The 24,535-nt window shown below is 43.6% G+C and overlaps 1 protein-coding gene across 1 annotated transcript; it reads left to right on the top strand.

Annotated features, from left to right (window-relative positions):
• The first annotated feature begins 1,780 nt into the window (after window positions 1-1,780).
• On the top strand, window positions 1,781-10,071 carry LOC123061059 (probable peptide/nitrate transporter At3g43790). The gene is made up of 17 exons (XM_044483964.1): window positions 1,781-2,111; window positions 3,626-3,666; window positions 4,334-4,394; window positions 4,539-4,641; window positions 4,757-4,859; window positions 5,320-5,373; window positions 5,483-5,545; window positions 6,486-6,535; window positions 6,615-6,690; window positions 6,913-7,101; window positions 7,268-7,355; window positions 7,843-7,928; window positions 8,001-8,108; window positions 8,460-8,504; window positions 8,627-8,715; window positions 9,089-9,132; window positions 9,729-10,071. The coding sequence occupies exons 1-17, from the start codon at window positions 1,946-1,948 to the stop codon at window positions 9,824-9,826; spliced, it is 1,464 nt and encodes a 487-aa protein (XP_044339899.1). The 5' UTR covers window positions 1,781-1,945; the 3' UTR covers window positions 9,827-10,071.
• Window positions 10,072-24,535: the final 14,464 nt, after the last annotated feature.

Below are 24,535 nucleotides of genomic sequence, written 5' to 3'. Positions count from 1 at the left end.
ACTGCACTCGGATGATTTTGTCCACAGAAAATTTGAAGCTCCATGATTCGGCAAGAGGATTTGTGCAAGAAATCATGTACATCTTAAAGTTTTGCATCTCAAATTTGGTACCTGTGTTGAACAGGAGGAAGCCTAGAATTCGCTTCACAGACGGAACTCGTCAATATAGAAGAGTAACACCTAGATAGAATCAAATCTGGTCAGAGAAGCCAATTGTGCCTTCTTCCCGAGTGCCAAATGTAGATGACTAATGCTGATGACACCACTCGCTTCCTTGTTTTTAAATATCACATGTGCAACACAATGATGCAAAGCGAATTTCATGGAGGGGGGATAAGACGTATTTGTGTGGTTGAAGGAGCACATGTAAGTACATATTTTGGTGAGGGTGGAAATTGAAATGCATGCTTGGAGAAACATAGTCATAAGCATGTGATGTACAAACTCCATATAATGATATTATGATATGTGTTTTCATAGATAATTTTATTTTTCAGGGCAACGCACGGTCATTCAACTAGATTTAGCTTCCTTGGATTAGGAATAGATCTAGAAGAAGGTGACGTGGTAGGGTTTTTTTGTACCGTCCGAGACAACGAAACAATGACATGGAAGCTACATGCAAAATTAAGGGGCAATAGATTGAGAGGGTGAATGATGTATGGACAGAGAAGGTGATGAACGGCAAGTTTAATGGGAAAGGGCGGCTAGAGGGGTGTGTCATGTTTGTAAGAATAAAGAGAAGAATATGCTTGCATTTGTGTTGTGGTTAAACATTGCGTGCAATATGCTCGTTTCTGGGAAGGAAAATGAGCATTGTTTACACAATTTCATTTGTTGGCCCGTGGCAACGCACGGGCATTCTACTAGTTGACCATAAGATTCGGATGCCTGGTGGCTGCTATCGTTTCATTTCCTTCCGTGTATAACGTGCCACCAATCCACGAAGACATCTTGTGCATCAGGAGATCGATCCGTCCGTCAGATCCAGCAAAGCACCTTGTTTTTATAACCAAAACCCGTAGAACAATTGTTCTACGGTATTTTCTATTAATATAACCGATGTTTACAAATTATACAAAATCAGAAAGCAAAAGAGTTTATCCTATTCCAGCCTTTTCCAACATGTGGACATATTTCTATTCTCAAAACTTCTTAAGGCGGGCATCATTCTAGACGATGCTTAATCCACTTTTGCAAGGTGCTTAGATGCTTACACCTATGAGCCACAAGACTCAGATCTTCTTTTAGTCTGAACTTGCAGCATCTAATACTGTGTGCTTCGTTTCTGGATGCGATAATATCTTTAAATGTCCCAATGCCCCCAGTAGCTCCAAACCATCCCCCGATACGAATTTCGGGCCAAGCCTGTAAGACCAACCAATTGATCACAAGATTCGGATGCCTGGCGGCTGCTATCGTCGCATTTCCTTCCTTCCGTGCATAACGCATTACCTTCTTTCTTTCGTCCCATTTTCTACGGCAATAATGCAGGGCGTCACCGTCGAGCGAATTCATCATCAGAAAAAAAGAAAGAAAAAAACAGCCCGTCCCTCTCTCGCGTTGTATGTTTACGGGCGTGCAGCACGTTGTGGGCCTGCATCTTGTACCGGCCCCCAATCTGTGAAGGCTGACCTGGCAGTGTTCCTCGTGGGCTGGTGGCCTTGCGACCCTAGCTAGCTAGTTTAACCCACTCCTGCTGCTGCTGCTGGTAGTGGTACTGGCAACTTGTTTTTTTTTTGTAGTAATATAAATATTTGGTGTGCTGTATCCTTCCTGCTCCATAAAGAGGAGGCCACCGTGCGCTGTACGTTCGTGCACCATAAACATAAACAGGAGCCGCGCTTCAGCGGCAGCAACCAAGCGAGCGAGCAGAGGCAAAAACCCATCTCTGTCCTGTGCGGCATTGCACCGCCCCGGCCGCTTCCTCTGCTCGCCGAGTGAGATGGGCAAAGATGGCGGCGGCGGCGACGGGCTGGAGGTGCCGCTGCTGAAGCGGACGTACTACCACGGCAACTGCCCCGGGTGCAGGCTGGAGAAGAGGAACGAGACGCGGAGGGGCGTGCCCTACACAGAGTTCGCCTGCATGTGGCTCGTCACCGTCTGCTCCAGTGCGTGCTCCCGTTCTCTACTCGCTGCATCCCCTCCCTTAATCATCTCTCCTCTCCTCTCCTCTCCAGTGGAATTACTGTTTAGTACTAATCAACTGCTGCTCTTGTTTTTCTCTCGTGGAGTGGTATGCAGCAGGAAGCTACAGATCTTATTCTCCGTCTGTTTCCTCCCTTTTAAACCTTTTTCTTTTACTAGATTAGATCATCCCCCCTTTTAGACTTTGATTTGATTGGTGCAAACCATTTTTTTTGCTACCTATCCCTCGTCGTCTTTTTTCCACCGTCCGTGTTACTATCATCAACAATCTGCTAATGTCATGTCGGTTAATCCTGGCGTTCCTCGTTGTTGATTGGCCCTGCGCAGGAAGTCGAGACTGATATTTTTGCCTCAAGGCTCAATCATGCAGCTTTGCTTTTCTACACTTGTACTTGCACTTTGTTATTGTCCAAAGCGATGGGACAGCCAATCTTGCCTTTGTTAGAGTAGGTTTAGCTGCATCGATGTTCCTTGAGTACTGTTTCTCGGATGTCTGTATCTTCCCGTCAGCCCTCTTGTAGCAGTACAAGTTTGGGTGCGGCATGCATCGTCGTAATCTCGACCAAACTCTGCCCGGAACGGGTTCATGTGCAATTAATTACCACTTACGTCACATGCCACTTGCTATTTTAAGTAGTACTACTAGGAGTAGTATTTTCCACCTCTAAACATCTTCCCTTGGTCATGATTAATTCCCTTTCGGGTCGCTTAAAATACTCCCTTCCGTCCTCACAACCTCTTGCTACGTGTCCTTGGCCATCACTCGCACAGTACCAACCTCTGCCCCCCGAAACACAGCGGATGCAAATCAGAGAAGTTGAGGAAACCTGTGGATCTTCGCAGATCCTCCAGAAAAAGGAAAAGAAAAGGAGGATCACCCTCGGCTTTGCCCAGTTTGGTTGATACTTTTTACTACACATCAACCGGTGGGAAAGTAGCCATTGCACGTAAACATGGAGATCAATTCCTCAAAAAAAATTCCTCAAAATACTACTCCTTCTTATTCAATGAAAATGGCAAATCTTTTGCCTTGTTTCAAAAAAAAAAAATTCCTAAAAAAAAAACGTAGACACGGGGATCTATGATCAATTTGCCGGCCAAAGACTGCACGCACAATACATGGACATGCACACCAACAACGGGCTGCCAACTACGTAGTCGTCTGTACGATGCATCTCACCAAAGATTCCATCATGTCAAACTTGGTTACCTCTTTTCCTTCATGGACAGAGATCGCTCAGACAGGTTCTCTATCATACTACCAGCCTATGTCCATCCAAATGCAATATTCGTGCCAAGTCCGGTAGCTTTTCCATTTGTTTAATTGAGAGAAGAGTGCTCATATTACTAAACACTAACCGCATTTGAAACTTTATTAGACTATAATAGTTTCCGATACTTTTTGCTTCTACCTTATGAGCTGTCTACTCATTACTAATTATGAATTGATATAATTTATTCCTTCTTCCTGTTGCAGCCTTGCCGATTCAATCCTTGTTTCCCTTCTTGTATTTTATGGTGAGCAACGCTACGAAGAGTATATATCTCTGGTACAAGCTCTGTATAAGACTATGAAAATGTAGTTGAAACATTGCAGTCAGATGCGTCTTTGAGAAAGAAAGAAGAAAAGAATCATCCTTACCCCCATTTTTGGCTCTCACTATTCCAAATTATTCACTTGTCAACATTATTTCTTTTCTCTAGAGGATGTTTAAATAGATTTAGGCAAATAAGATGCCCCTTGTTTACAAGACGCACTACAAAACAATGTTACTAGTGACCAAAGTCGAAAAGAAGGGACAAAAATAAACATTGTTGGGTTTTTTCTACATAATAAGTCATGTGTAATTCTTCTAATGCTTTGTTTGCTATGCTTCGAGAGTTCACACAGGGAACTAAAGTCTTGCCAAGTAGTAGCCTAGAATGAATGATTGTTGTAATGTTGTGACTTGTGACAATTTTTGTACAAAATATGAGTGACACTTATGAGACTTTATGTTTAAAATGCCATCTAATGATCACGGTGAAAATTAAATTGTATATTTTTTTGGAAAATAACTAGGCTATTTTAAGTTCGGAAACATGATTTTAATTCACTATTGTTTGATAAGTAGTTTGTCATTGCTCAGTGAAAAATATTATCCTAAGTTTTAATAAATTATCTTCATTGGACGTTCGTTTGCAGATAAGGGACCTGCACATTGCTAAGCAAGTAGAAGATATAGGATTTTATGCTGGTTTTGTTGGTGAGTTTTCCTGAAGATATTGTTTTATGTCAAACTTCTGAAGCATTTAAGCATAGTTGTGTAAGGACACTTTGATGTGAGGGGATATACATCAACTTTAAGTATCGTGATAACTTATGGTGCCTTAATTTGCTATCAATGAAGGTGCTTCATATATGCTTGGTAGAGCACTCACCTCTACATTATGGGGAATTGTGGCCGATAAGCATGGGAGGAAACCTGTTCTCGTAGTTACCCTTATTGCAGTGTAAGGATAATATTTTTGACGAAGCATAGTCTTTTCTACTCGCCAAGGAGATTTTGTTTGGCTATAATTTTACAAATGCACCCAGAATTTAAGCATGTTTCCTCATATATTTCAGAATTACCTTGAATACACTATTTGGACTCAGCTCTAGTTATTGGATGGCATTAACCACAAGAGGTTTGCTTGGGTTGTTGTCTGGTATGTTGGGGCCAATTAAGGTACCAAAACATTCATGAGTATAATCATCTTTTTTGGTACTACAATCTTTCATCATGTACTTGTACTTTGTTTACTAACTGATCATGTACTCACATTCATATTCTTAAGTTTATTCAACAATTGCTCTTACGTTATCCACTGGACTTAATTTATGTCATTATTTTGTGAGAGTGTGACACTTGACAAATACGGTTGATGTGTAATGCACATGAATCTTTAGATTGTTGGCCTATTTTGAATTAATATTGTTATGTTTTAATGAACATGGTCTTTGTTACTTCCCAAGTTGAAGTAGATAAATTCTAGCCAACCAGTTGTATTCACATGGTTGACCCGTACACTATCCTGTCTCAAAATAGTATACATATTTCACTAGCGTGATTGTAGTGTTTAATACAACATTAATATAAATGCTTCACTACATTAACATTTGATTGACTTCTTTTTGCGCATGTTCAGGCTTATGCTACAGAAGTATGCCGGAAAGAATATAGTCACTTGGCATTATCACTTGTAAGATTCTCAAGTTATTACAATATTTTTATGTTACTATTACCCAACCCCCAACTTTATTGGGCCAAAAATAATGCTCACCCATTTCTATTGATGGGTAACCATTCAGATTTCTTCCTCACGTGCCATAGGCCTCATTGTTGGTCCAGCCATTGGTGGTTATCTTGCACAGGTAATAGTTTGTTTAATATTCACACACAAAACCAATCTCCAAATCTTCTTCTTCTTATTGTGCACTCTAACTTCCCATTTCTCAAATTATAGATGCTACCAGTAAATTGGTTGTCCCTGTTTTCCTGATCCTTTTATATAACTCATTTACTTGCTTTGTGGGTAATTAGGTTCTACATCCAGTTTGATACACGTCAATGTTTACACACCATGACAAAAATATGCCAAGTTCCATATCTGTAATTTTTTTTGTTAATGAACATGAATGAATACCCATTGTATTAGATATGCTAAGTGTAAGCACACACCATCATAGTTACCTCTCGTCCCATATGGTTTGTGATTAGGGCCAAGTGAATATTTTTCATTTAGTTTAAAAGTGGATTAATTTATAACCCAAATTCTAAGAAAACCAGTGCACATATAACAATAGTGTCCAAGTCGGGGGGGGGGGGCATGACCCCTGTTGGCCTGAACATGGCTCTGCCACTATATAACATACCATAAGATGGAAATGTTACAATACCTAATAAATTATGTGAGTAACATAATTAACGTAACATAATATCATGACATAATTAGTACATCATAGTATCAGTATCATGTATTATATTGGATGTGTGCTACTCGCATTAAATTATTTTGTCATAGTATCAAAGCGTTGAACCAAATGACTTTTCGAATGACTTGTACATACAAAATATGGTCTAAAAATTCATGGCTTTCCAGCATATGAATCGAAGTTGATCTCGAGTTGTAGTTCTCATCCACATGAAATTAGAATTAGTAGTCAAATTCAATCTGCCAAATACAAAGCGTGCAATCCAACCAAGCCCATATGTTCCTTTTTAAAAGAATTTAATGTTTGCATAAAATTATTGTAAAATAAAATGTTACGGGCCTTGCAAGCTAATTGTATTTGTCTATTGTTTTCATATCAGCCAGCAGATAAATATCCAGGCATGTTCTCTCAGGAATATATATTCGGGAGGTAAGAATTTGCTATGTGCACCCTTTTTATGTCGGTTTATTATGTGATGCTAATTCTATTTAAACTCACATTGTTCTAGGTTTCCATATTTTCTCCCATGCCTGTGTATATCAATCCTCGCCGTTGCTGCTTTAATTTCTTGCATCTGGCTTCCAGTGAGTTTTCTTGTGCCATAATGCCCTTAGATATTGTCATGAGTGGTGTTGAGGCAACCAACCAAGGATATGAGTAACTTAGTTGCTTAAGGCATTTAATATAGTTGTACGCACCCTATAATATTTCAACAAAGACCTTACCGTCGTTGTACATATAACCTCATCTTTACATTTCTTTGTGGGAGATCTCATTTTTAAATGAACATGTTTGAAATGCTATAGGAAACTTTACATAAACACAATGAAGCGACATATTCAAATAATTCGATTGAAGCCATGGAAGAATCTCTTTCCGGCTCTAATGCTGAAGAAAGTAGTGGTGGATATTGGAGTTTGTTCACAAACTGGCCATTGATGTCTGCTATCACCGTATATTGTCTTTTCTCGCTTCAGGATGTGGCTTATGCAGAGGTAACATGAGTCATTTGATTGTTGATATATCCTCCACTCACATTTATCATACCTTCTCTTTCCTAAGATAGCATATCATGTTTCACTTATTTTTTCTGTATCTTTTGTTGCATTACCATTACCATTGTCATTATGGATTTGATTTGGTCAAAACATAAAATTGCAGGTATTCTCTCTTTGGGCTGTTAGCGATAGGAAATATGGTGGATTAAGCTTTACTTCTACAGATGTGGGCAGTGTCCTTGCACTCTCAGGTATTTAATTGTAAGAACAATAGGAAAGGTCCCTCCAAATTTACAATAGTGAATCTATAAGTCATGACCAATATATATTTGTTTAAGATTTAAAGTTTTGAACATCATAGACAATTTTGGAGATAGGAACCTAGAGAGGATCTAGCATTCTAGGCCCATGTATATATGGTTATTTTTATCATAGATGTGTACTGATAGGCATGCATGGAAGTTTCCATACAAAATCTATAAGATTAGAATCTATGTATAAATATATTTACTTGTTGATGGCACTAATACTAATGAGGCAATTTTATCTAAGTTGATTTGACCCATTCCCATGGCAGATGCTTAATTTCAAGATTTAAGCCATGCTAGAACCATATTCAAATATTAAGCATGTGTTCATGATAACTCACAAGTAACTCGATAAATCATGTTTCAGGCATCGTTATATATATGTTCTGTTACATGGAGAGTTTGTTGTTCTGATTGTCGTTTTTATCAGGTCTCTTCCTCCTAATATACCAGATTTTGATTTATCCATCGGTTGCAAAAGCTATAGAACCTATCACATTAGTCCGTGCAACTGCGGTAAGAATATCCACTACTGATCAGTAAAGATATATTGTAATGGTTCAACTCATAAAAAATTCTCATATGCAGATCTTGACATTACCACTTCTTGCGAGCTATCCATTCATGACTACATTATCAGGGTTCAATCTTCAGTTGGTAGTAAATTGTGCATCTTCTCTAAAGAATTCCTTCCAAGTGAGTGCAAAGATCTTGCTTTTCTTGTGCAGAACAAGTGTTCAAACTTGGACCTGCTACCGGTTCATATTATGAAAAATATTCCAATTTTGGTCTATCTATCGGAGTGATTGCTAATTAATACACGTAAATAGTGTTCTCAGCAACTAATTGGCGCAAGCCAGCAACAAAATCATAAAACTACTAATTACTCATATGTTGACAAATATTTCGATTGCTTATATGTTTATTATCTTACCCACCACTACTATTATGCTACCCACCACTACTATTATGCTTATATGTTATATACTAGAACTCAAGGTAGCGATTATTAATTAGTGTTACTCATGCTCTTTTGAAATATTGCAGGTAACTACCATCACGGTGTGCAATATTTTGATGAATGATGCTGTGGTAAGTTTGCATGATTTCTAATACTTTGTAATTATATCAAAAGTTGCATTCCATATGTTCCATGAAAATTGATGATATTAGTTTCTATGTTTCTGACCTTTCGATATACATGAAAAAAACAGAGTCAAGACCTAAGAGCATCGGCCAATGGACTTTCTGTAACACTAATGTCCATCTTCAAAGCTGTCGCTCCGGCTGTTGCAGGTGTTATGTAAGTTGCCATGGTCCACCACTTTACTCACTATGTATTGCAACAACAAAGGAACATATAGCAGTCACAATCAACATTCTTTTGGAAAACACACATTGTGTCATTTTCCCAAATAGCTTTTTAATCATTTCATTGACGATGAAAAGTTAAATAGATGCTACTCCCTCCGATCCAAATTTTGTACTAAGAATATTCGAAAAAGATTGTACTAAGTAAGCGTCAATTAATTAGGGAGTAATTTATTTGTTTGATTTTAAAAATTATAAACTTGTATACACCATGAAATAAAACTCTATTGTTAACCCTTGTTTTTTTCGCGCTCAATTTTTTGGGGAAACAATTACCTTATCATGGTTTACAATTTTCATTGTAGATTTTCATGGGCTCAAAGGCGCCAAACTGCTTCATTTCTTCCAGGTATTACATTGTTTATACATTTTAAGTAAATTTACATGAATTAGCTACACATCTAATTTATCTACCGTTTTCCTATAAATTTTTAGAAATCTATCTCATGACATGAAATAGTTTAATTGTATTTTTTTGGTTAAAGGATGGCTTATGGCTCTTGTCGTGTGGTAGAAAACATAGAAATTCATGCTTCATGGATGCTTTGCGTATATATCTGTGTATAAGGAATAGCTAGAAATTGGTTGAGTTGAATGTGTTATACAAAGCGAGACGTGTAATGGTACTTTCGAAGGGCATCTCTTAAATTCTCACAGGCATGATTGGTTTTTCTATTCAAAGCTTAGATTTTTAGTGCAAGAGGACTTCAGTCGCAGTTCTTACGGAAACACATATGCATACCAAAATAACACAACATAGTAAACAAGATCGTATTCACTGGTTTAGTATCACACCTTAAATTTTGGTTAAGGTATATCCTATTTGAGTATATTATCTTGAACATGCATGGGTTATGCTATGATTTCAGCATCACCCAAAATTTATATTCCCTAGCTTTGGTTCACTCTAAGCAATTTTCCTGGTATCTGTTGTGAATCCCGCAGGAGACCACCTTGTCTTTTTCATGCTTAACGCAGCCACCGTCGTCGGTCTTATGTGCACCTTCGGACCACACTTTGCTAGGGGCAGCACGAAGCATTGATGTAGTAATACTATCGCGACAAGGGCAAGAACGGGGAACTATTGTTCTATCTTGTGAACTTCTTCCCCTTGAGCATAGTTTTGTGCTCCACGCCACATGTTGTTAGTATTATTTGTGGCACGGTGGCATATAGTGTTGTTAGAAACATATATATGCCCAATCGGCACTCGTAGATGTAAACAATATCCTTTGTATTTATGGTTTATTCACTCTTCATTGAATAAACTCATGTGTATTTATCAGCATGTGTGTGACTTGTTTGTGGGATTCCCTGTTACTAGCATATATGATGGTTGATGACCAGGTGTCAAACCAGCTATACGAGTGCATGTTAGATGTTAGGCACATTGTTGGGACAGAAGTATTTTCTCGTGCAGGTCTCAAATGTTGGGTTAGAAGAATTTTCCGACCCATTAGCATGAATCTAGTCGTAACCATGTGGTCTGCTCGATGTGAACAACATGATAAAATCCTTTCTCTCCTACTAAATGACAACTTGAATTGTTGTGGTTGTCACCTTGCAGCACACAATTTAGGGAAAGCTCCTTGTCTAGAAATAATACAAGTGTCGATGCAGCAATGATGACTCCTGAAATATCTCTTCCTCACTTTGCTCGGCTCTCCTGCCCCCTCCTCCTATATAGTCTTCATCTAGTGAACCTACCCTAATTACTTACCCTAACTAAGACATCTCAATGACCCTTTCTTCGACCAAGAGGTTCACGTTGTCTTCCTTCAAATGAATCCGTTGGCCAACCCTAGTCCAAATGGATTTCTTCCAAACTTACATCTAGATTTTGGCACTCAATTAAGCGCATCATATTCTCCTTCTTCGGTTGACGGGTGTCATAGTTGGCTACACAAACAGACCTCAAACAGGTCCAAAAGCTAGCTGGATGCATAGCAGCACTAAGCCACTTTATCTTCCGATTAGGAGAAAAGGCACTACCAATCTATCGCCTCTTACGGCGCACTGATAACTTCGAATGGACAGACGCGGCGACTGCAGGACTGGAGGAAATAAAGGCCCTCCTAGCAAGCAACCCAATCCTGGCCGCACCAAACACTGGCGAGCCCGTGTTGTTATACATATTGGCAACACATCAGGTGGTGAGCGCCGTGCTCGTCGTCGAATGAGAATAGGACGGACACTAATTTCCGCTCCAAAAACCAGTATACTACGTATCAACTATCCTCACACCGTGCAAATCCCGGTACCCTCACTACCAAAAGATAGCATACGCGGTCTTCATGGCATCCGGCAAGCTACGGCACTACTTCCAGGAGTGTTCAATCATGGTGCCTTCTGAGGTCCCACTCAATGACATAATAAACAACCGCGATGCCACAGGACGGATTGCCAAATGGGCCATAGAGCTACTTCCATTCGACATAACATACAAGCCACGACGAGCCATCAAATCCCAAGTACTGGCCGACTTCATCGCTGTGACGTCCGGATAATTCTACAACAATAACCCTCTACTAATGATGCCATGTCACCGATGTCACTGATGTTAACCCCACGTTAATCCGAAACCGATTCGAAATTCAAATTCAAAAAATAAAGTCAAACAAATAAAGTTTTCAAAAGTTAAAACTAAAATGTTCACATAATTCTATAAATTCCCCTGATCATCTTCATGTTGAAACCAACCTCATTTGACTCACAAATAAATTCCTAGGAAAATAATAACTGGCCCAACAGTAAATAGAATAGCCTTTTCAAAATAAACAAATATTTAAACAAATTCTTTTGACCTCAAACTTTGTGGGCCTCTCCAAAATTATGACTAATAATTATGTGCCAAATTTCTTTGTCAAAAAAATTCAATTGATATTTTTTTAAATATAAAACTGTGAGGAAATTATAAAACAGAAAAATAAAATTGGTAAAAGGGCCTAACTAACTAATGTGCATCTGGGCCCTAGAGGCCACAGAACACCAGCATCCCACCTCACCTCCTCTCCCTCCTCACGCTACAGGATACAGGGGGAGGGCGCGGCGGCCATCCCGCGGCCATGGTCGTCCCCCCGAGCCACACGCCGGCCATCCGGTGGCGCCCCGCGAAGATAAGGACCCCGAGCACCCCCTGGCAAACCCTAGCGCCACTCCCTCTCGCACTTCTCCCCCTCTTCCCCTAAATTCCCCGCGAGTCTGAGCGTAGTCATCGTCGCGCTACCGCCGTGCACATGGCCACCGTTCGCCGCTCGCCACACCGACGAGTCCGGGGGGCTCCAGCGCCACCGCCTTCGTCCTCTATGCCTCCAGGTGCCTCCCATAGAGGTTGGGAGCCTCTGCACCAAGCCCCGTGAGGTCGCCATCAACCTCTGCCTCGCCGGACCTCGCCGTTCGATTCGTCGCTGACGAAGCCTCCCCGAGCCCGCTGCCCTTCCCTGACGAATCACCGTGAGGCCGCGCTCCCCTCGACCCCCCTTTCCTCCTTCGTTCCCGTGCACATAATAGTAGTCTCCACCAATGCCGTAGCTTGTTGCCGCGGTTCAACTCACCGCCGTGGCCATTGCCTGCGAAGCTCGCGTCTGAGCTCGCACTCGTGCTCGCCGCCCTGTGCTGCGCTGCTCCCCGCCCCGCCCTGCAGCTGCTACCGGCGCCGCTGCTGCAGCTCCGCGTCGGCCCGTACTCCGCTGCCCGTCGTCGCATCGCGCCCGTTGTCCGCACCTGCTGCGCCCACCATCACCTGCGCACAGCCCTGACCCTTGGCCGCACCCACGCCCGCAGACTCGCGTGCCTTCCCCGTGCGCGCCCACCACTACCGCCGCTCCTGCCCCCCCCCCCCGCGCCCGTGCCAGCCGGCCGCGTTGCCTGCCCTACGCCGCTCCTGTCAACCACGCGTGCTCGCTGCCGCCTCCGCCCGTCGCTAGCGCCGGCCGCGGTGCCCCTCCTCGCCGGCTTCTCCCCCCGACTCCCCCCCGCTCGCTTGTTGTGCCGACTGGGGGCCGGCCGCTGGCGCTCCTCTATGAGCGGCCGTGTGTACGCCCCAGGCATGGCCTCTGGCCTCTGCCGATGGGGCCCATCCCCAGTTATTAGTGTCTAACCCCCTCCCCCCCTTAATTAAGCAGAATTAATTTGTTAACTAAATCAGTTAGCCCTGTGTCACTGACAGCCTTGCCCTACCTCACTAATTAATCTAATTAGATTAACTAAAAGATTGTTAATAATCACTGCCACTGACCAGTGGGCCACTGACCAGTTTGACCAGTCAAAGTCAATAGTTGACTGCTGACTGTACTTGCTGACTGGGCAATTGACTTGGTCAACTGACCCCACCTGGCAGCCTCTACGCACTCTGCTGGGTACACTTATGTGTACCCATAGCAATTTAGCCTTTTATTTTCAAATAGATTTAATTTTAGAAATTGTTTAAATCTCTAAAAATTAATATAAAATAATCTGTAACTCGGATGAAAAAACTTTGTACATGAGAGTTGCTCAGAACGACGAGACGAATCCGGATACGCAACCCGTTTGTCCGCCACACATCCCTAGCATAGCGAACATGCAACTTTCCCCCTCTGGTTCATCTGTCCGAAAACGCGAAACACCGGGCATATTTTCCTGGGTGTTTCCCCCCTTCACCGATATCACCTCATACTGCGTTAGGTCACCCCTAGCACCACGCAATGCCATGTTATGCTTTATGTTGCTTTGTTTGCTCTGTTATTTATTGTGTTTACTCTCCGTTACTTGTTCCCGGTAGACCCCGAGACCGCAGCCGGCGACCCCCAGTTCGGCTACGGTCTCGACGACCCCTCCTTGCCAGAGCAACCAGGCAAGCCCCCCCTTGATCACCAGATATCGCCTACTCTTCTCTATACTGCTTGCATTAGAGTAGTGTAGCATGTTACTGCTTTCCGTTAATCCTATTCTGATGCATAGCCTGTCCTTGCTACTACTGTTGTTACCTTTACCTGCAATCCTAAATTCTTAGTATAAGATGCTAGTGTTCCATCAGTGGCCCTACACTCTTGTCCGTCTACCATGCTATACTACTGGGCCGTGATCACTTCAGGAGGTGATCACGGGCATATGATATATACTTTATACTGTTACATTACTTGATACTGTTCGGATATGGGGGCTGAAGGGGCAGGTGGCTCCATCCTGGTAGTGGTGGGCCTGAGTTCCCGACGGCCCCGACTGTTACTTTGAGGCGGAGCGATAGGGCAGGTTGAGACCACCTAGGAGAGAGGTGGGCCTGGCCCTGGTCGGCGTTCGCGGATACTTAAACATGCTTAACGAGATCTTGGTATTTGATCCGAGTCTGGCCACTGGCTTATACGCACTAACCATCTACGCGGGGACAGTTATGGGCACTCGACGTTGTGGTATCAGCCGAATCCTTCATGACGTCAGCGACTGAGCGGCGCGCGCCGGGTTGGACCGCGTAACGCAACTTCCTTTGTAATGGAGGTTGCTAGGTCTGCTCTCCGGCCGCCCACGCAACGCGCAAGTGTGCAATGGGCGATGGGCCCAGACCCTTGCGCCATAGGATTTAGACCGGCGTGCTGACCTCTCTGTTGTGCCTAGGTAGGGCCGCGACGTGTTGATCTTCCGAGGCCGGGCATGACCCAGAAAAGTGTGTCCGGACAAAGGGGATCGAGCATGTTGGGAAATGTGGTGCACCCCTACAGGGAAGTTGATCTATTCGAATAGCCATGTCCCTCGATAAAAGGACGACCCAGAGTTGTACCTTGACCTTATTGTTGGGGAACGTAGCAGAAATTCAAAATTTTCCTACGCGTCACCAAGATCTATCTATGGAGAAACCAGCTACGAGTAGAAGGAGAGTGCATCTACATACCCTTGTAGATCGCTAAGCGGAAGCGTTCAAGTGAACGGGGTTGATGGAGTCGTACTCGCCGTGATTCAAATCACCGATGATCTAGTGCCGAACGGACAGCACCTCCGCGTTCAACACACGTACAGCTCGACGATGTCTCCCACGCCTTGATCCAGCAAGGAGAGAGGGAGAGGTTGAGGAAGACTCCATCCAGCAGCAGCACAACGGCGTGGTGGTGATGGAGGAGCGTGGCAATCCTGCAGGGCTTCGCCAAGCACCTACGGGAGAGGAGGAGGTGTCACGGGAGGGAGGGAGGCGCCAAGGGCTCAGGTATGGATGCCCTCCCTCCCCTCCACTATATATAGGGGCAGGGGAGAGGGGGAGGCGCAGCCTTGCCCCTTCCTCCAAGGAAGGGGTGCGGCTAAGAGGGGGGGAGGAGTCCATCCTCCCCAAGGCACCTCGGAGGTGCCTTCCCCTTTAGGACTCTCCCCTTTTTCCTATATCTTGGCGCATGGGCCTCTAGGGGCTGGTGCCCTTGGCCCATGTAGGCCAAGGCGCACCCCCTACAGCCCATGTGGCCCCCCGGGGCAGGTGGCCCCACCCGGTGGGCCCCCGGGACCCTTCCGGTGGTCCCGGTACAATACCGATGACCCCGAAACTTGTCCCGATGGCCGAAACAGGACTTCCTATATATAAATCTTTACCTCCGGACCATTCCGGAACTCCTCGTGACGTCCGGGATCTCATCCGGGACTCCGAACAACATTCGGTAACCACATACAAGCTTCCTTTATAACCCTAGCGTCATCGAACCTTAAGTGTGTAGACCCTACGGGTTCGGGAGACATGCAGACATGACCGAGACGTTCTCCGGTCAATAACCAACAGCGGGATCTGGATACCCATGTTGGCTCCCACATGTTCCACGATGATCTCATCGGATGAACCACGATGTCAAGGACTCAATCGATCCCGTATTCAATTCCCTTTGTCTATCGGTATGTTACTTGCCCGAGATTCGATCGTCGGTATACCGATACCTTGTTCAATCTCGTTACCGGCAAGTCACTTTACTCGTTCCGTAACACATCATCCCGTGATCAACTCCTTGGTCACATTGCGCATATGATGATGTCCTACCGAGTGGGCCCAGAGATACCTCTCCGTTTACACGGAGTGACAAATCCCAGTCTCGATCCGCATAAAACAATAGATACTTTCGGAGATACCTGTAGTGCACCTTTATAGTCACCCAGTTACGTTGTGACGTTTGATACACCCAAAGCACTCCTACGGTATCCAGGAGTTACACGATCTCATGGTCAAAGGAAGAGATACTTGACATTGGCAAAGCTCTAGCAAATGAACTACACGATCTTTTGTGCTAGTCTTAGGATTGGGTCTTGTCCATCACATCATTCTCCTAATGATGTGATCCCGTTATCAACGACATCCAATGTCCATAGCCAGGAAACCATGACTATCTGTTGATCACAACGAGCTAGTCAACTAGAGGCTCACTAGGGACATATTGTGGTCTATGTATTCACACGTGTATTACGATTTCCGGATAATACAGTTATAGCATGAATAAAAGACAATTATCATGAACAAGGAAATATAATAATAATACTTTTATTATTGCCTCTAGGGCATATTTCCAACAGTCTCCCACTTGCACTAGAGTCAATAATCTAGTTCACATCGCCATGTGATTAACACTCACAGGTCACATCGCCATGTGACTAATACCCAAGAGTTTACTAGAGTCAGTAGTCTAGTTCACATCACTATGTGATTAACACTCAATGAGTTTTATGTTTGATCATGTTGCTTGTGAGAGAGGTTTTAGTCAACGGGTCTGAACCTTTCAGATCCGTGTGTGCTTTACAAATCTCTATGTCATCTCCTAGATGCAGCTACCACGCTCTATTTGGAGCTATTCCAAACAACTGTTCTACTTGGAGCTATTCTAAATTATTGCTCCATTATATGTATCCGGTCTCTCTACTCAGAGCTATCCGGATAGGTGTCAAGCTTGCATCGTCGTAACCTTTACGACGAACTCTTTTACCACCTCCATAATCGAGAAAATTCCTTAGTCCACTAGTTACTAAGGATAACTTTGACCGCTGTCCTGTGAGCCATTCTTGGATCACTCTTGTACCCCTTGACTGACTCATGGCAAGGCACACTTCAGGTGCGGTACACAGCATAGCATACTGAGAGCCTACGTCTTAAGCATAGGGGACGACCTTCGTCCTTTCTCTCTATTCTGCCGTGGTCGAGCTTTAAGTCTTAACTTCGTACCTTACAACTCAGGCAAGAACTCCTTCTTTGACTGGTCCATCTTGAACACCTTCAAGATCATGTCAAGGTATGTGCTCATTTGAAAGTACCATTAAGCGTTTTGATCTATCCTTATAGATCTTGATGCTCAATGCTCAAGCAGCTTAATCCAGGCTTTCCATTGAAAAACACTTTCAAAATAACCCTATATGCTTTCCAGAAATTCTACGTCATTTCTGATCAACAATATGTCAACAACATATACTCATCAGAAATTCTATAGTGCTCCCACTCACTTCTTTGGAAATACAAGTTTCTCATAAACTTTGTACAAACCCAAAATCTTTGATCATCATCAAAGCATACATTCCAACTCCGAGATGCTTACTCCAGTCCTTAGAAGGATCGCTGGAGCTAGCATACCTTTTAGCATCCTCAGGATTGACAAAACTTTTCTGATTGTATTGCATACAACCTTTCCTTACGAAAACTAGTAAGGAAACTTGTCTTGACATCCATCTGCCAGATTTCATAAATGAAGCTAATGCTAACATGATTCCGACGGACTTAAGCATCGCTACGGATGAGAAAATCTCATCGTAGTCAACTCCTTGAACTTGTGAAAAACTCTTCGCCACAAGTCGAGCTTCATGGATGGTGACATTTCCATCCACGTCCGTCTTCTTCTTAAAAGATCCATTTATCTCAATGGATTGCCGATCATCGGGCAAGTCCATCAAAGTCCATGCTTTGTTCTGATATATGGATACTATCTCGGATTTCATGGCTTCTAACCATTTGTCGGAATTCGGGCCCACCATCGCTTCTCCATAGCTCGTAGGTTCATTGTTGTCTAGCAACATGACCTTCAAGACAGGATCACCTTACCACTCCGAAGTAGTACGTGTCCTTGTCGTCCTACGAGGTTTGGTAGTGACTTGATCCGAAGTTTCATGATCAATATCATAAGCTTCCACTTCAATTGGTGTAGGTGCCACAGGAACAACTTCCTGTGCCCTGTCACACACTAGTTGAAGAGACGGTTCAATAACCTCATCAAGTCTCCACCATCCTCCCACTCAATTCTTTCGAGAGAAACTTTTCCTCGAGAAAGGACCCGATTCTAGAAACAATCCATATTGCTTTCGGATCTGAATTAGGAGGTATACCCAACTGTTTTGGGTTTCCTATGAAGATGCATTTTATCCGCTTTGGGTTCGAGCTTATCAACCTGAAACTTTTTCATATAAGCGTCGCAGCCCCAAACTTTTAAGAAACGACAACTTAGGTTTCTCTAAACCATAATTCATACGGTGTCATCTCATCGGAATTACGTGGTGCCCTATTTAAAGTGAATGTGGTTGTCTCTAATGCCTAACCCATGAACAATAGTGGTAATTCGATAAGAGACATCATGGTACGCACCATATCCAATAGGGTGCAACTATGATGTTCGGACACACCATCACATTATGGTGTTCCAGGCGGTATTAATTGCGAAACAATTTCCACAATGTCTTAATTGTGTGCCAAAACTCGTAACTCAGATATTCATCTCTATGATCATATCATAGACATTTTATCCTCTTGTCACAATGATCTTCTACTTCACTCTGAAATTACTTGAACCATTCAATAATTCAGACTTGTGTTTCATCAAGTAAATATTCTCAACATCTACTCGAATCATCTGTGAAGTAAGAACATAACGATATTCACTGCATGCCTCAGCACTCATTGGACTGCACACATCAAAATGTGTTACTTCCAATAAGTTGCTATCTTGTTCCATCTTACTGAAACCGAGGCTTTTCAGTCATCTTGCCTATGTGGTATGATTTGCATATCTCAAGTGATTCAAAATCAAGTGAGTCCGAATGGTCCATTTGCATGGAGTTTCTTCATGCATATACACCAATAGACATGGTTCGCATGTCTCAAACTTTTCAAAAATGAGTGAGTCCAAAGATCCATCAACATGGAGCTTCTTCATGCGTTTTATACCATTATGACTTACATGGCAGTGCCACAAGTAAGTGGTACTATCATTACTATCTTATATCTTTTGGCATGAAAATGTGTATCACTACGATCGAGATTCAATAAACCATTCCTTTAGGTGCAAGAGCACTTATTCAGGTTTAATACTAATCTTGATGGTAGAGGGAGCGTGCGATGTTAGATCACATCAAACTTGGAAACACTTCCAACACGTATCGTCAGCTCACCTTTAGCTAGTCTCCGTTTATTCCGTAGCTTTTATTTCGAGTTACTAACACTTAGCAACCGAACCGGTATCTAATACCCTGGTGCTACTAGGAGTACTAGTAAAGTACACATTAACATAATGTATATCCAATATACTTCTATCGACCTTGCCAGCCTTCTCATCTACCAAGTATCTAGGGTAATTCTGCTCTAGTGACTGTTCCCCTTATTACAGAAGCACTTAGTCTCGGGTTTGGGTTCAACCTTGGGTTTCTTCACTAGAGCAGCAGCTGAATTGCCGTTTCATGAAGTATCCCTTTGTTCCCTTGCCCTTCTTGAAACTAGTGGTTTCACCAACCATCAACAATTGATGCTCCTTCTTGATTTCTACTTTCGCGGTGTCAAACATCGCGAATACCTCAAGGATCATCATATCTATCCCTGATATGTTATAGTTCATCACGAAGCTCTTGCAGCTTGGTGGCAATGACTTTGGAGAAACATCACTATCTCATCTGGAATATTAACTCCCACTCGATTCAAGTGATTGTTGCACTCAGACAATCCGAGCACAAGCTCAACGATTGAGCTTTTCTCCCTTAGTTTGTAGGCTAAGAAAATTGTCGGAGGTCTTGTACCTCTTGACGTGGGCACGAGCCTGAAATCCCAATTTCAGCCCTCGAAACATCTCATATGTTCCATGACGTTTCGAAAACGTCTTTGGTGCCTCTACTTAAACCATTTAACTGAACTATCACGTAGTTATCAAAACGTGTATGTTCGATGTTCGAAACATCCACAAACGACGTTTGGGGTTCGGCACACTGAGCAGTGCATTAAGGACATAAGCTTTCTACTGTTCACATAATTGCTACTATCAACTTTCAACTATATTTTCTCTAGGAACATATCTAAAACAGTAGAACTAAAGTGCGAGCTACGACATAATTTGCAAAAGGTCTTTTGACTATGTTCAAGATAATTAAGTTCATCTTATGAACTCCCACTCAGATAGACATCCCTCTAGTCATCTAAGTGATTACATGATCCGAGTCAACTAGGCCGTGTCCGATCATCACGTGAGACGGACTAGTTACGTCGGTGAACATCTTCATGTTGATCGTATCTACTATACGACTCATGCTCGACCTTTCGGTCTCCGTGTTCCGAGGCCATGTCTGCACATGCTAGGCTCGTCAAGTTAACCCTAAGTGTTTTCGCTGTGTAAAACTGTCTTACACCCGTTGTATGTGAACGTAAGAATCCATCACACCCGATCATCACGTGGTGCTTAGAAGCGACGAACTGTAGCAACGGTGCACAGTTAGGGGAGAACACTTCTTGAAATTTTGTAAGGGATCATCTTATTTACTACCGTCGTCCTAAGTAAACAAGATGCATAAACATGATAAACATCACATGCAATCAAATAGAGTAGTGACATGATATGGCCAATATCATATAGCTCCTTTGATCTTCATCTTCGGGGCTCCATGATCATCTTGTCACCGGCTTGACACCATGATCTCCATCATCATGATCTCCATCATCGTGTCTTCATGAAGTTGTCACGCCAACGACTACTTCTACTTCTATGACTAACGCGTTTAGCAATAAAGTAAAGTAGTTTACATGGCGTTCTTCAATGACACGCAGGTCATACAAAAAATAAAGACAACTCCTATGGCTCCTGCCGGTTGTCATACTCATCGACATGCAAGTCGTGAATCCTATTACAAGAACATGATCAATCTCATACATCACATATATCATTCATCACATCCTTTTGGCCATATCACATCACATAGCATACCCTGCAAAAACAAGTTAGACGTCCTCTAATTGTTGTTTGCATGTTTTACGTGGCTGCTATGGGTTCTAGCAAGAACGTTTCTTACCTACGCAAGACCACAACGTGATATGCCAATTGCTATTTACCCTTCATAAGGACCCTTTTCATCGAATCCGTTCCGACTAAAGTGGGAGAGACTGGCACCCGCTAGCCACCTTATGCACCAAGTGCATGTCAATCGGTGGAACCTGTCTCACGTAAGAGTACGTGTAAGGTCGGTCCGGGCCGCTTCATCCCACAATACCGTCGAAACAAGATTGGACTAGTAACGGTAAGCATATTGAACAACATCAACGCCCACAACTACTTTGTGTTCTACTCGTGCAAAGAATCTACGCAATAGACCTAGCTCATGATGCCACTGTTGGGGAACGTAGCAGAAATTCAAAATTTTCCTACGCGTCACCAAGATCTATCTATGGAGAAACCAGCTACGAGTAGAAGGAGAGTGCATCTACATACCCTTGTAGATCGCTAAGCGGAAGCGTTCAAGTGAACGGGGTTGATGGAGTCGTACTCGTCGTGATTCAAATCACCGATGATCTAGTGCCGAACGGACGGCACCTCCGCGTTCAACACACGTACAGCTCGACGATGTCTCCCACGCCTTGATCCAGCAAGGAGAGAGGGAGAGGTTGAGGAAGACTCCATCCAGCAGCAGCACAACGGCGTGGTGGTGATGGAGGAGCGTGGCAATCCTGCAGGGCTTCGCCAAGCACCTACGGGAGAGGAGGAGGTGTCACGGGAGGGAGGGAGGCGCCAAGGGCTCAGGTATGGATGCCCTCCCTCCCCTCCACTATATATAGGGGCAGGGGAGAGGGGGGAGGCGCAGCCTTGCCCCTTCCTCCAAGAAGGGGTGCGGCTAAGAGGGGGGGAGGAGTCCATCCTCCCCAAGGCACCTCGGAGGTGCCTTCCCCCTTTAGGACTCTCCCCTTTTTCCTATATCTTGGCGCATGGGCCTCTAGGGGCTGGTGCCCTTGGCCCATGTAGGCCAAGGCGCACCCCCTACAGCCCATGTGGCCCCCCGGGGCAGGTGGCCCCACCCGGTGGGCCCCCGGGACCCTTCCGGTGGTCCCGGTACAATACCGATGACCCCGAAACTTGTCCCGATGGCCGAAACAGGACTTCCTATATATAAATCTTTACCTCCGGACCATTCCGGAACTCCTCGTGACGTCCGGGATCTCATCCGGGACTCCGAACAACATTCGGTAACCACATACAAGCTTCCTTTATAACCCTAGCGTCATCGAACCTTAAGTGTGTAGACCCTACGGGTTCGGGAGACATGCAGACATGACCGAGACGTTCTCCGGTCAATAACCAACAGCGGGATCTGGATACCCATGTTGGCTCCCACATGTTCCACGATGATCTCATCGGATGAACCACGATGTCAAGGACTCAATCGATCCCGTATTCAATTCCCTTTGTCTATCGGTATGTTACTTGCCCGAGATTCGATCGTCGGTATACCGATACCTTGTTCAATCTCGTTACCGGCAAGTCACTTTACTCGTTCCGTAACACATCATCCCGTGATCAACTCCTTGGTCACATTGCGCATATGATGATGTCCTACCGAGTGGGCCCAGAGATACCTCTCCGTTTACACGGAGTGACAAATCCCAGTCTCGATCCGCATAAAACAATAGATACTTTCGGAGATACCTGTAGTGCACCTTTATAGTCACCCAGTTACGTTGTGACGTTTGATACACCCAAAGCACTCCTACGGTATCCAGGAGTTACACGATCTCATGGTCAAAGGAAGAGATACTTGACATTGGCAAAGCTCTAGCAAATGAACTACACGATCTTTTGTGCTAGTCTTAGGATTGGGTCTTGTCCATCACATCATTCTCCTAATGATGTGATCCCGTTATCAACGACATCCAATGTCCATAGCCAGGAAACCATGACTATCTGTTGATCACAACGAGCTAGTCAACTAGAGGCTCACTAGGGACATATTGTGGTCTATGTATTCACACGTGTATTACGATTTCCGGATAATACAATTATAGCATGAATAAAAGACAATTATCATGAACAAGGAAATATAATAATAATACTTTTATTATTGCCTCTAGGGCATATTTCCAACACTTATGACAACTAGAACCGGATACTTAAAAAAACACACCCTTCCAAGTGCCAGATACAACCGGTGGTCGCTCTATCACAGGGCGATGAGGGGAGGATCATCGATTAGGATTATGCTATGCGATGTTACTTGGTGAACTTACCATCTACTCTCTTCTCCTGCTACAAGATGGAGGTTACCAGAAGCGTAGTCTTTGAAAGGACTAGCTATCCCCCTCTTATTCCGGCTTTCTGCAGTCCAGTCCACATATGATAACCTTATTCCATTTGATACCAATGCATACATATGTAGTGTAGCTCCTTGCTTGCGAGTACTTTGGATGAGTACTCACAGTTGCTTTGCTCCCTCTTTTCCCCCTTTCTATACTTGATTGCTACGACCAGACATTGGAGCCCAGGAGCCAGACGCCACTGTCGATGACGACTACTACTACACTGGAGGTGCCTACTACTATGTGCAGCCCGCTGACGACGACCAGGAGTAGTTTAGGAGGATCCCAGGCAGGAGGCCTATGCCTCTTTCGATCTGTATCCCAGTTTGTGCTAGCCTTCTTACGGCAAACTTGGTTACCTTATGTCTGTACTCAGATATTGTTGCTTCCGCTGACTCGTCTATGATCGAGCTCTTGTATTCAAGCCTTTGAGGCCCCTGGCTTGTAATATGATGCTTGTATGACTTGTTTTATTTGTAGAGTTGTGTTGTGATATCCTCCCGTGAGTCCGTGATCTTGATCGTGCACATTTGCGTGTATGATTAGTGTACGGTCAAATCGGGGGCGTCACAAGTTGGTATCAGAGCCAACTGCCTGTAGGAATCCCCCTTCCACACTCCTTGGCCGAAGTTGAGTCTAGACATTGCAAAACTTTTACTAACATGGCTGTGTGTCTTACGGGCCCACGTCGCCATTTGGGTGGTATTAGGATCTTTTACTCCTCGCATATACTCTGGGACTCTGATCTCTCTTCTATTCGGGTTAAATGATTTTTACTAACTCTAACTCTAGGTTCTCGTAACTAGTTTCTACCGGAGAGCCCCTTACTATAGATGATCGCCTACTGCACCATAAGATTTTAAAGATACTCTCTAGTGTTCTATCGAGACTTTTTGACCACTGCTTTTGCTATTCTCGACCACTGATAAATCCTTAAGGATAACTACTTACACTTGTCGCTTATACCTTTGTACCTAGTTACCCTTGTTATTACTTGATACCTTGAAAAGTTCTCCGATATTCCGAGAATGCTTTGTGTCTACTGCTTGCAGCTCTTTTCTGCACTAATACCCCTACGGATAATTCCTCGCACTTACTAAGTGTCCGCTCATTCCCAGTTGTTCATGTGTTTCACAAAAGTCTTTGAAATCCCATTCAATCTTCCGAAAATCCTGAGCAACCTATTACTTTTGAAATTCTTGTTGGCTTGCACTATGGTTAAACCCACAAGTCTCGTAAT

This window comes from Triticum aestivum, chromosome 3A (genome assembly GCF_018294505.1).
Source record: "Triticum aestivum cultivar Chinese Spring chromosome 3A, IWGSC CS RefSeq v2.1, whole genome shotgun sequence".
NCBI lineage: Eukaryota > Viridiplantae > Streptophyta > Magnoliopsida > Poales > Poaceae > Triticum > Triticum aestivum.
Note: the sequence above shows the minus strand (reverse complement) of the source record. Positions and strands in the feature narration are given on the sequence as shown.

Excerpts from the sequence above, each read along its gene's own strand:
- LOC123061059 (XM_044483964.1), top strand. The coding sequence starts at position 1,946 with ATGGGCAAAGATGGCGGCGGCGGCGACGGGCTGGAGGTGCCGCTGCTG. Across the intron at positions 4,395-4,538 it reads ATTTTATGCTGGTTTTGTTG|GTGCTTCATATATGCTTGGT; the intron begins GTGAGTTTTCCT and ends CTATCAATGAAG. Across the intron at positions 7,356-7,842 it reads CAGTGTCCTTGCACTCTCAG|GTCTCTTCCTCCTAATATAC; the intron begins GTATTTAATTGT and ends CGTTTTTATCAG.